At 42.3% G+C, this 13,565-nt stretch overlaps 1 protein-coding gene across 1 annotated transcript in view; it reads left to right on the top strand.

Annotated features, from left to right (window-relative positions):
- The window catches only part of SNTG1 (syntrophin gamma 1), a 2,687,950-nt gene that overhangs the window by 1,167,694 nt on the left and 1,506,691 nt on the right, over positions 1 to 13,565 (top strand). Inside the window, exon 6 of the mRNA XM_085605648.1 lies at positions 5,010 to 5,066. Within this exon, the coding sequence (XP_085461774.1) occupies positions 5,010 to 5,066 (57 nt within the window). The remainder of the gene's footprint in view (positions 1 to 5,009; positions 5,067 to 13,565) is intronic.

Raw genomic sequence — 13,565 nt, 5'->3', positions numbered from 1 at the left:
AGAGCCAATCAGAATCGCGCTCGCGCACGCCACCGTACGCTTACCGTAAGCGTACGGTAAGCGTACCGTAAGCGGGCTCAGATATATATATTGATTTAAATGCTATTTTCTCAGAATCTACTGAACAGATTTACACTAAACCTACAAAAGGCACTTCCTTGACCTAGGGACTACCTCTCTGCCAAATTTCTAGTAATTCTGTTCAGCCGTTCGGGCTGTAGGTCGTTCTAAAGGTCCTATGGAAAAATGCATGGGAAAAACGCGTTTTGGGACCCCCCTTTTATCTCAGCCCCCGCTTGACGGATCCCCCCGAGACTTTCAGGGTAGGAGCGGAGCGTAGCGCCCCACCTATTTTGAGAAATTCGCGAGGATTCGTCGACCGGCGCCAAAGTTATTCAAAATAGAATGTTGAGGTTTTCCTATGGAAACGTGGTCCTAACTATAACTACCTACTGGCGACCGCCAGTAGGTAATGTATATATATATATATATATATATACATACAAGACTTTGCTACTGTCAGTGCACCATCAAGAGAATTGACAGAAAAGAATATTTATTTTCTTTGGTCACATAAATTCAAGCAAAGATTACAACAAAATCAAGCAAGCTATTGGGAACACTTTTGATTTAAAGTTTCATTCTGATGTTGTTGTTGATGCAAGCCCTGTTGGGTTGGGCGCCATCCTTCAGCAGCGCAGCGGACACCCAAATGCTGCAAGACATATTGTGGTGTAATCAAGTCGAAGTTAGTTCCAAACTAAATGTGCTTATTCACAAACCGAGAAAGGAAGGTTAGCAGTGATGTGGGCCTGTGAGCATTCCCACGTATTCTTGTATGGAAAGCCCTTCACGCTTGTGACCGATCATCAAGCATTGTTGACTATCTTTGTAAATCCAAACGCAAAAATGCCTCCTCACATTAAACACTGGGGTCCGCGTTTGCAAGATTACAACTAAACCATGATGTATTGTCCAGTGAAAGATCAGAACCCTGTTGACTATTTCTCACAAGTGCCTCTGGAATGCCCTGGCACCCATTCTAAGATTGCTGAAGCTTGCACAAATGTAATAGTGAAATCAAGCACCCCAGCTGCCATTTTGTTGGAAAAAATTGTCTCTGCCAGAAGTCAAGGGAGTGACATGCTGAAACTGAAAGATGGTATTCCACATCAGTACCAGAACTCTCGAACTCTTACCAGTAGAAGTGAATACCAGAAGTTTAACAATGTCAAAGATGAACTGTCCATTACTTAAGAAGGTATTATTCTAAGACGTTCAAGAATTGTCATTCCGGAGAGTCTGTGACAACAGAGAGTTGAAGAGTCTGGTTTCCACATCTCAACAAGAGAGTTGAGAGAGAATTAAAGGCCTGTCAACTATTCAACGGCCTATCATCAAAAATCACTCAACATCTGTTAAATATGTCAGAGTTGCCAATGCATGCATGGGAAAGAACTGTAGTAGACTTCTTTGGTCCTCTTGCCAATGGACATCACCTGACGGTTGTCGAATAATATTCCTGTTTTCCATTGATTGAAGATCTCTCATCTCTCACTAAAGAACATGTCATGGAGAGATTAGACAGCATCTTCACAACCTAGGGCGTTCCTGCCGTCTTAAATTCTGACAACGGCCTCCTTTCAATAGTCGACAATTCAGAGAATTTCTCAGTCATCTTAATGTGAAGCATCAGAAGAGCACCCTTCTTTTAGGCACAGGCCAATGACCTTTTCAAACTGTTCATGAGTACTCTAAAGAAAGCTGCCCAGCGTGCTGTAGTAGAAAAGCTTGACCATAAAGCTGTATTAAATTCCACTCTTTGAGTTTACCGCTTGAACCCTCACTTGACCACAGGTGAAAGTCCTGCAACCTTGATGTTTGGGAGAGCCCTGATGACCAACTTACCTTAATGGACCATCAGAAGAGCAACTACAGAGGAAGAAAAACCCTAGAAAGACTTGGATCATAAGAGGAAAATGAAAGCCCGTTCAGACAAGCATTGACATGCAGAGATCAAGATCTTGTACATCAGCAAAGAAAATGAAAGTCTGATGCTCCTGTCGATCAATCAATTAGGGTTTTTATAGAGCGCGACTACTTACCCACAAAGGTCTCAAGGCTCTGAGGTGGGAGTGGGGTGTTCTGCAGATCAGTCGAAGAGCCAGGTCTTGAGGTCTTTCCTGAATTGAGGCAGTGATGGTGCTTGCCTGAAGTGCAGAGGTAGGGAGTTACAGGTCTTCACATTGCGTTAGGAGAAGGATCTGCCTCCAGCCGATGCCTTGCAGATCTGTGGGATAGTGGCCAGGACTAGTTGGGCGGAGGGGAGGTGTCTGGTTGTTGTGTAGAAGGAGAGGCGGTGATTGAGGTATTAGGGTCCGATGTTGTACAGAGCTTTGTAGGCATGTGTAAGGAGCTTGATGGTGATTCTTTTGTTGATCGTGAGCCAGTGGAGGTCTCTCAGGTGACCGGAGATGTGGTTCTGGTGGGAGATGTCCAGGATGAGTCCGGGGGAGGCATTCTGGATGCATTACAATTTCTTTTGGAATTTTTGGGTCATGCCAGCATAGAGTAGCTTGCTGCTGTCGAGTGCCTGGGTGACAGGTCTCCTGGACTGGGTGGGGATTCATTCGAAGATCTTTTTGAGTAGGCGTAGCATGTGAAAGCAGGAGGATGATACAGCATTGATTTGGTGGTTCATAGAGAGTGAGGAGTCGAGGATGATGTTGAGGTTGCGTACATGGTCGGTGGGTGTGGAGGGGTTCTGAGTGCTGCTGGCCACCAGGTTTGTCGTAGAGGGAGAGGATCAGCTGTGTGTCGTCAGCGTAGGAGATGATGTTGAGTCTGCAGTTTCTGACGATGGCTGCGAGCGGGGCCATGAAGATGTTGAAGAAGGTGGGGCTCAGGGAGGATCCTTGGGGCACTCTGCAGCTGATCTCTATAGGATTGGAGGAGAATCATTGGAGCCTGACTCACTGGGTTCGTCAGGTAAGAAAGGAGTGGATCCACTCTAGCGCTTTGCCATGGATGCCAGTGTTGTGGAGTCTAATGCAGAGGGTGTGGTGGGAGATGGTGTCGAAGGCGGCAGAGAGGTCCAGGAGGATGAGGGCTGTGGCTTCGTATTGGTCGAGGAGAGTGTGAATGTGCTCTGTTGTGGCGAGGAGTGCAGTCTTGGTGCTGTGGTTGTTCCTGAAGCCAGATTGGTAGGGGGTCCATGGTGTGGTTTGTTTTGATGAATTCTGTGAATTGGGCATTGATGGCTTTCTCAATGATTTTGGCTGGGAAAGGGAGCAGAGAGATGGGTCTGTAGTTCCTAAGGTGCGTCTGGCCCAACCACTTTATGTTGTGACCAGCAAGGAACACATGGTGAATGCCCAACATCCTGGAAAGTCCATTACACAAGACTCCTTGTATTTCCAACATGTGGCTCATCACTCGTAAGGCACTGCTGTTGTTTTAGAGACTGGGTCTGAAGGGTCATATGAAGACCCCCAGACTACTGCTGTTCCTCCATCACCAACACCAGTCATGGACATTTCTACTGCTTGTCACCAGTTTCTGAAGACATGGTCGGACTTGTGATCCAAGCGCCACGAAGACTCATTGTAGAGCTCTAACTGTATATATTTGTAAAATAGTTAAATTGTTTATTTAATAGAGGGAGAGAGGAAGTGTCATGTGAGTCTGTAATAACAGAACCTTTGTGGCCTACTGATGGACTCTGTAGAACTGTGAAGTAAGCATTAGATCTTAGTGAATTCAATGCAGGTTTAGAATGGTGAGTTTGTGGTTACACACAGAAGGATTAAGACGTGTTATACTAAGTTCTATGTGTGGCATAGTCATTGGCTAGTACCCAGGCTGGGGAGGACCCTGCAAGTGAGGGTCAGGTGGGATACTTGGGAGAAGTTGTTAGCTTTCAGAATTCTCCTAGAGTTTATTAAGTCAACAGTATCATAAAGAGGTGTTAATTCTAAATGCCAAGCAACTAGAAAAAATATGTTTATGCATCAGAGGTTTTTAAAGGTATTGATGGATGAGGCTGTTCATTTTCTTCTCAGGTAGATAGGTTAACCATTGTGTCTGGTTGTCTGGGCTCTAGAGAGTCATTTGCATTGGATACAAGATATTATGAGGAACCAGTGAAATGCTTAGAAAGTAGGTGTGATGTGGATCCAGAGCATGATGCCAGCTACTACTCTGCTGGCCATGATTTCATTAAGTAGCGGTGTGTGAAGGTTGAGTTGTCTAGGCCTCAGTGGAAAGAGTTTGCAAAGTCATCAAGAGATAAAAAGCATCTTTCGGGGAAAGAGAAGATTTGATTTTCTCAGATAATGGATAACTTATTTGCACACACTTGTAGTTTTCAAATGTTGGTAGTTAGCAAAAAGTTTTGAGTTGAACAGTAATTACAAATATTTTGCAGTTTATAGTGCTTTTTAAATCGTGTTTGAGTAAAAGGAAGATGATAAAATGTTTGCAAATATATTAACCTTTATAGTTTCTTTTTTAAGAAATCTAAACTTTTATTAGGCTCAAGATGTTATTAAAGACATTCAAATAACTTGTCTTTTACAATTACTATCCCCAGTGGGATACGATCCACTCTTAATACTACTAAATGCAAATGTTATAACCTATAGGAAATATATTTTGGTTGATCGGGAATAGGAGAAACTGATTTAACTATTGTAGAGCATATAGAATTAGCCTAGCCTTTTTTATGATACATTAGAAGCATTTTTTTCTTGGGAATTCCAATTAGATACATTCAGTGGTATTCTAGGAATCTACATGCAAAATAACATAATTATAGTTCAACATTTTCAAAGAGATTTTTCATTTATATTTTACAAAACGTTTTGTAATCAAAATGCACTTGTAGGAAACACTCGTGGCTTTGAGGTACGCAATACTCTGGAATGCTGAAGAGATTAACTTTTTAAATTTGATAACCAGCATAAAATGTTAAAATGTAATAACATCTGTTGTGCTGTATTGATTTTTAGGAAAGGGCAGTGACAATTCGAAGACAAACAGTGGGAGGATTCGGACTTAGCATTAAGGTAAAATATTTAACTATATTTTAACATGTTATAATTATCTTATTTGATAACTTGTGCTTTGAAAGATAATTAGGAAATTATGGCTCTTTGGGTTTTTATGCCAAACATTTGTTTGCTGTTCTTTTATCAAATCGGAATCCAGGAAATATTCTCATATTTTCTCCTTCTCTCTCAGCTCTTGATGAGATACACATTGATGCAGCTTGATTAACACGTTTATTAAAAAACTTTTGGTGGACCAAAGTAGAGTTCTGTCCCATGACCAGGCAAGCATTAATTGTATATTAAAGCACATGGGGACAATGCGCCCTATCCATAACTGAATACTTCTCCAAACTGTTAACCTCTTGAGTGCCCATGACGAGCTGGTCTCGTCATGGGCCGCGGTTGCGCTGTGCCCATGACGAGACCAGCTCGTCATAAACCCCGCCCGCTAATGAAACGCCCGGCACAGGGCGGGGAAAGGGGCGGGCACTCAAGGGGTTAACTGAAAGGCTCCTAATACTGCTATCTTAGTTTATATACATAGGAATCTAAGGGGCTGATTAGGAATTTGACGGTCGTATGACTGCCAGACTCGCGGGGGTCCGTCTGCCGCATTACGACTTCAAAAGTCGTGGCGGGAGAGGACCACCGACTGTGCCAGGGAACAGTCACCACAATGTAACATGCTGAGAGGGACTGGCGCAGTCCCACTCAGCATATTATGAGTTCTTCCACCGCCAACCATTTCAACATTAGGAAATTGAAAAATAGGCCCGCCATGAAAAGGCTGTCAGTGGAGGAACATTCAGAGGGGGCATAACATGTGCCCCACTGTCTGTATTCCCCCAAAGTTCCAGCATGGCATGGATGTCACCATTCATGCTGCCCTGGAACTTTTTTGCCATTCCTATTGCAGTGCCTGTTTTCCAGGCACTGCCATGGGAAAGGTGAATGACCCTATGCCAGGCACAAGTTCAACTTGTAATAAGGCAGGAGGTCCTTGCGCAGCTTTGGCACAGCTGTGTCAGTGGAGAGCCAGCGCAACTGCGCCAAAGTCCTAATCAGGCCCTAAATTCTTAAGTGCTGTTTTCATGGAAGTAGTCATAGAAATTATGGAAATGGCCCAAATTAATCCTATAGCAGTGCAGAAAGTACATATTCATGTTAAACTACTCAGGATTTAAAGGAGATTTAAGCCATGTTATATTGAGTAAAGGTCTATTTCAACTGGTCTAGTGTTGAAGGCTACAAATTATTGTTACGTTTTCATTATCTGATTAAAAACAATCAAACAGGTTGCAATGCGGGAATAGATACATGCAAAACAGTTGAAATGGTGATTACCTTAATTATTCACTGCCATTTTAATACATAATTCATACAAATGTATTTTCTATACAATCATTGAAGTTATATTAATCCTTTCTTGCAATAAGAATTGTGTGAATTCTGCATGGTGTCACATTATAAAACATAGAAAATAGGACATGACAAACGACATTACTCTCTTCACTACCAGTATAAACAAAATCAGGTCACATAAAAATTTTACCTTATACATAAAACATATGCATTGCTGCATTAACCCTTAACTGGCTTAACTGGCTATTTAAAAAGGGTTACTCTCCTCTCTTTCTAAAAGTTTAATAATATTGTTGTGTTGTTTATTTTATGCAGAGTCCCATCTAGAGATAATCTTTAGTGTAAACACATTTGAGGAAGCTGGTTGTCCTCTTTGTTCTTTTAAGTGTTTAAGTGTGTATACCAATTGTCCTTGATAGAGCGTCGATAAGTTTGTAGACACTTCTCAAAAAAAGGGTGTCGACGCGTTTCGGCCTAACAAATTTTGGCCTCTTTAGGACAGGCAAAAGACAAAGTACCTGCATGAAAATATATACACCACATATATCCAATTGTCAACAAAAAACAACACATCTGACAACAGACAGAGGTGTGCAGGACATTTATTACCTCATGAATAGTGCTACACAGGGCGACCCACAGCAATAAATACATAATAACCACCATTTTCCTCCCCCAGTCGCATTCCATGTACAGAAGAATCGATAACAAAGAATTAAAAAGAGATTTACTAAAACATACCCAGGCAGACAAGCTAAAACGGTGTTGGGTATCATGGATATAATTTATTCTTTATGCCTAGAGTGTCCGACCAAAGGTGCCGAAGGTTTATAACACCATAGTGTGAAAAAAGGCAGGCATTAGAGGCTTAATCCCATTCACATGGGTCTAGTGTGTGGGTAACTGATAGAACTTACTTGAGATCATTATAAAGGGCTGAACACCCGAAGGAACCTAAGCGTTACCAAATACAGCATTCAGTGGTCGGGAAACAAATCCTAGAGACACCTATTCCGTGTGAATCCTATATACAAATAAAGGATGATGGACTAAGATATGGAATCGCCTTTTTTCCTAAATAAATCTCAAATGCAGGTCCATGGGTAAAGACTGGTAAGAAAGATATAAAAGGAAACTAAAAAAAACACATGAACAATCATACTCGAAAAATGCCCAAGAAAGAATATTACTCAAAGTCAAGGTGAAAGACAAAATAGTTCCTGCCACAATATAACCTCTATTTGTGTCCTATTTATAACAGTCCATTTTTACCCACTGTTTCGCCATAAATGAATGAACTATAACAACTAGGATCTCCACTAATGGAACAACATTAGAATTTACCAGATCGTAGTCCAATGTTGAGATGGGCTATGCAATTAGAGCCTCATCCTGCAGAAGAAGGAGCCAAATCCCCAGCTGGACCGCCCATCCAAACTCAAGCAATTCACCATAGTGTGATCGGGGCATCAGCTCTAAGTTCTTAGCCTCACCTTGCAAAAGCGAGGGGCAGCTTACCTGATATTTAGAAATGTGGCGTAAGAGCATATGGACAAACCCAGAGGAAGGGAATAAATTAGGAACATAGCACCGGAATCACATTTGTTGAGGGTCACTGGAAGTAAAAAATAGTATACCGATGGAACCCAGCCCACCATCTTGAAATGGAAATTGCAAAATGAAATATTCTTATAACAAATAATAAATCGAGCTTGTTGATCAACTCAATTATAAAAAAACGATCTATAAATTGTGAAAAAAAACTAGAAATGGAAAGAATTATCCAAATATATCTAGGGCTGGCAGGAATGAATCACTATAAATTATTATTTAAGAAAAAAGAAAATATATATATATATATATATATATATATATATATATATCACGCTCAATTCCCGTCTTTCCTCCCCTTCACTCACGATCGGGTGCTCAATAGTGCGGTGACGGAAACCGCACGGATCGTCAAAATCCTCAGCTCGCGGCACCAATAAATGGACCAAGCACTCACAGGAACGGGTTTCCCAAGATTTATTTCGGGTTCTCTCACACGACCAGACGCGTTTCGGTTGTCGCCTTTGTCAATGGTGGCTGGCGCCGGTATGAGACACACTTAAATCTGTATGGACTACTAAACACAAACAAAGGACACCAACCTTACTTAGGTTAGCGGTGTCAGCCATTACTAAACATGTTATTTGTTACAGCATAGCAAATGTATATCAGTGCGAGTGTATATACATAGGCATTTAACATTCGTATAACAATCAGTTGGTATTCTGCCCTGAATGGGCTTTAGTGTACATATTGCTACTAGTTTCCAATGAACTAAATTCACCATTTTTTGCCCTGAATGGGTACTAGTCACTCTGCATGTTAACGGTAATGATCAACCGCCATCAGTATCTATACCGGTTGATGAATTCCAACTCTTAATGTGATATTAGTGCCATTGATTCACATAAAAACAAATTTTCAAAAGGAACATTCTCAAAAGCAAACATATATAAAATTAACCTTACAGATGTACTGCCATTTCCTCACCACTGTTGAGACCTCCTGGTTTCTTAGTCTGGTTGTCAATGATATGTCTTGACTCTAATCTGCGTAATAGTAGCTGTCTGTTTCCCCCTCTTACATTCATGGGTACTTGGTCAATACAGAAAAAGCTCAACAGATCCCTGTTGCTCTGGTGGCACATCTCAAAGTGTCTGGCCACTGGATAGGTGACATCCCTGTTCTGTATTGCCCTAAGGTGTTCTAAAATCCTTATCTGGGGTGGATCGTGCTGCCGATGTAACATAGGCCACACGGACATACCAAACAGTACACCATGTGGCTGGTGTTACAGTTCATCAGGCTTTTGATTCTTTTGGGTTCCTTTACTCCTGGTATTGCATATTCCAACACCTTCTTGCTATTTTTACATGCCCTACACCTATGGCATGGAAAGAACCCCTCCACTCCCCCAAAGGATTGAACTCTTTTCTCATTGCCGCAATGGCTCTGGACTAGACTGCTCCTTAGGGATCTTGCTCTCCTGAATGTCATTAGGGGTGCGTTAGACAGGTCCTTCCCTATTACTGGGTCTGACCTCAAAATGTGCCAATTTCTTGCAAAGATTTTTCTAATATCTGAGGCATCATCTGACTAGTTCGTGATCATCCTAAGGTTGTTAGCTACAGCCTCTTTTGCTTTTTCTTTTGTTTTTCCTTATATATATATATATATATATATATATATATATATATATATATATATATATATTACCTACTGGCGGTCGCTAGTAGGTAGTTATAGTTAGGACCAAGCTCCCAGAGGAAGAGCATTTTTTGTTTTGCTTATATCTTTGGCGTCGTTTGATGAACCTTCATGAAATTTTCCAAACTGATTCTTTGTTCATATCAGCTCCTATGTTGAAAGTTTGGGGGTGATTCATCAAGGGGGGGCCGAGAAAAAAGGGGGGTCCCAAAACATGTTTTCTCCATGTTAATTTCCGTAGGAGGCTTTAGACAAGGCTACAGGTCGAACGGGTCAACGGAATTACCCCAAATTTGGCAGGGAGAAGGATCTTGGTCTAGAAAGCACACTTTTGTTTATTTGGTATAAATCCGTTCAGTAGTTTTTGAGAAATATGGAAATGTACAGATATCGATATTTGGGAATTCTGCCATCTGATTGGCTGAGGCGCTACGAGCACAAGCTTACTGCTTATTGGTTGGGAGCGCTGCGAGCGGTTGCAACTAGGAAGTGTTGGCCGCCAATTTGTGATTCTGTTGAAGCGAGTAAGGGGAAAAAAGGGTGAAAAAAGTAGGAAAGAGGAGGGTAGGCGCACTGTAACCTCTGTGGGGTGTTTAGGGTGTGCTATAGAGGGGGTGCGAAGCGAACTACTCATACCTACCGGTCTGAAAGTGCTGGGTATGGAAATTAAGTGAGGTATTGCGTAGAGTCTGATGCTGCTAAGGTGAGCTGCTGCAGGAGTCGAGGATGAAAGCGTGAGCCTAAACTGTGTGTCTTATGGTGTGAAGTCATGTGCCCTGGCTGCTGCAGCACAGCTGTGGAAGTAGTGTCAGCATGTGTTTATACCTACTAGGACGAACTACTGACTCCTACTGGTTTGAAAGTCCTGGGGTACAGAAAATATGTGAGGTATTGTGTAGAGTCTCATGGTGCTACGCTGAGGTGCTGCCGTAGTCGGGATGAAAGCATGAGTCCAAACTGTGTGTCATATGCTGTGAAGTCATGTGCTCTAGCCGCTGTGCCACATCTGTCAAATAGTGTCAGCATGTTGTTATACCTACTCAGAGGAACTTTTGTTTCGAACATTGTAACGTGTGTATGGTGCTTAGGGGGTGTTATACAGGGAGAGCGAAGGTAAATTTGCGCGTGTCAAATCAATACGGTATTTGTAAAGCACAAACTACTCACCCCTATGGGTCTGAAGGCCCTCGAGGTCGGCGTGGAAATTATGTGAGCCATTAAGTGAGCTATTGCCCAGAGTCAAATGGTGCTGAGCTGAGGTGTCCAAAGGTGTCCTTCATAAGCATTTCCAAACCTACCCCAGTCAATGTGCCTAGGTCATTTCCACCACAATGCACAATCATGAGGTCAGGGTGTGGAAGATGCAAAGAGGTTTTAACCAAAGGTAGCAATTGGTGCCACTTCAATCTTCTCTGTGCACACCATTTAATGTCCACATTTTGTAAACATAGGTCTAAGTCAATACGTCTGTGTTCTGCATACCTCTTGCGCCAGAAAATATAGCTATGTCCTACCATCCACACTAGCATTTTGAAGGTATGGCTGGAAGGTATGGAAAGATGTCTGTAGCTCATGCAGTTCCTTGGTAGAATAAGAGATATGTTTAAAGATGGGGAACTAATTTTTTTTGCCATAAAAAACAATTTGTGATTGGTAGATGAAAAGCATTCTTTTTTAAAAGTAAGGTGCACATTCGTTTTGTGGAAAAGCATCTTTGTGATTGGTTAAGAAAAAGCAGTTTCAACGTGGAGTACATGTCATAGGATAAAATTTGCTCAACTCAACCACACCTGCTACTAGCATATGGAAGAAACTTAAAACAATTGTGAACTTTTAACCTGCACGTGCCGTTAAATGTTCGAGAAACTGTTGCAAAAAAATATCGTTAAGTTTTAAAAAAATTATTAACTTTTAACCTGCACGTGTTGTAGAATGTTCTAGAAAGTGTGTTGATAGAATACGTTGCACTTCTGACTTCTATATGTTGTTGAATATTTAAAAAACGGTTGATATGAAAAATTAAAAAGAAACCAATAGAGAGAAGTTTTGAAACCTAAAAGAATCAAGGAACTATTCTAATTTGTTCTTTACATGTATTTATGTGTGGAGCAACAACATTATAGACACAACAGCACCAGGATGAGGAAGAAGCAGGGAGTGGGGGGACGGGGGGAGATGGGCAGAATGGCACACATGCACAATTAAGTACAGCACAAGTGTAGACAAACAATGGCCAAAATGAAACACACCAACAAGGAACACAAGTCACACAACCCGCCAACATCACACCACTGAACGAGCATTGAAGTGAAAACCACGCTGCATTCATACAGGATGTGTAAAAAAGCCGGTCGTTGGTGTTGTGGGATGTCTGCGATCGTGGTCATCATGGATAAGATGCCCAGCACGTGGCACATGGGGGAGTTCACTGTGTGTTAGGTTGCCAAACAGCTGCTCCTCCCTCCCACGAGCCCCTACACTTTTGTACGGTGCGCTGTTGTATCTTGTGCACTCGTACGGCACACCATTGTAATGCCTATTTGCGCATGTCCTGCTACATTCCAACTACACCATCACAGTGCCGTTTGGAGGTGGTGCATGCCACTTTACAACATCGACTGCTGCGGCACTTGTGGCAGGACACACCAGAACACAGAGACACACTTACTGCAGTTCCTGTACACGGACATATCCGAGACACCCCGTTCCCCTAGGCACACCCGGTTGTACATGCAGGAGGATGCGTGCGTAGTTACATGTCCAGGCTCACTGCCAACGCTGGGGTGACAGCACACTGTGATGTTGCAGGGCTCGTGCCTATCATGCTAAGACAATGACCACAGGGACACACTTGCTCAGATGCAGGTTTGGGGGGCGTTGGCGGTCCTGGAGTTGTTGCGATAGGTAGGAGGTATCCCTGTATCATGCTCATTGACTCTATGGCACTTGTCGGTGTTCTGCTGTGGCTCTTGGCTGTGTTCCCTTTCATGGTGCAGGTAGTCATCCTGCTTAACACCAGCAGAAAGCAGGTGTAAAATCCCTAGTGCTAACGTGGCTTATCGCCGGAATTTGTTTTGCATTGCAGTTGGTGTGAAAGTTGTGATGTGATTTTTTTCGTGTGCAGAACAATATACGAACTGAGCAGTGTATCTCGTCAAGATCCAGCACCTGACGCACTATTCCCAATCAATATAAATACAATGAGATTTCTTAATTGATTTTGTGTGTACACTGTAAGTGCAGCCACTAACTCAGTGCAATTCAATACAGGATTTTAGTATTTAGAATAAATCGCAAAGTCTGCATTTCATTATCAGCACTTTAAAGGAAGTAAAGTTGAGATAAATCTAACACACTATTCAGAAGTTGGTGCAAACTGCAGACATCACCAGTATTCCCGCGATAAGTGCCCCAAATGGTGGACTCCATCAAATAACAGTAATAAGAACACGAAAGAGTCACATAGCAGTTAAAAGAGCAACCAAAAACGTTATAATTTTTTTTTTCCAAACTTTATTTTTTTTATAAACATATATATGTAAACGATAAGCTATTTTCAAACTTTATTTTTTTATTAACATATATATATGAACGATAAAGAGAGAGCGAGAGAGCGACAGACACTGCCGCCCCTGCGCAAATAATTACCTGGTGCCACCGGAGTGTGCAGCAGTGGGCACTCCACGTGCCCGTCAAATCTCCGCGCATCCCAGATATGTCACTGAGGCCTGAGTCATGAATGGCGGAGACCACATCAGCTTTTCCGTGGCCCGGCAGATCTCACACATGTCGCTGAGTCCTGAGTCATCAATGGCGAAGACCACATCAGCTTCTCCGTGGCCCGGCAGATCTCACACATGTCGCTGAGTCCTGTGTCATCAATGGCGGAGACCA

This window comes from Triturus cristatus, chromosome 5_1 (assembly GCF_964204655.1).
Source record: "Triturus cristatus chromosome 5_1, aTriCri1.1, whole genome shotgun sequence".
In the NCBI taxonomy this organism is placed as follows: domain Eukaryota; kingdom Metazoa; phylum Chordata; class Amphibia; order Caudata; family Salamandridae; genus Triturus; species Triturus cristatus.
This window is presented reverse-complemented; position numbering and strand designations above follow the sequence as displayed.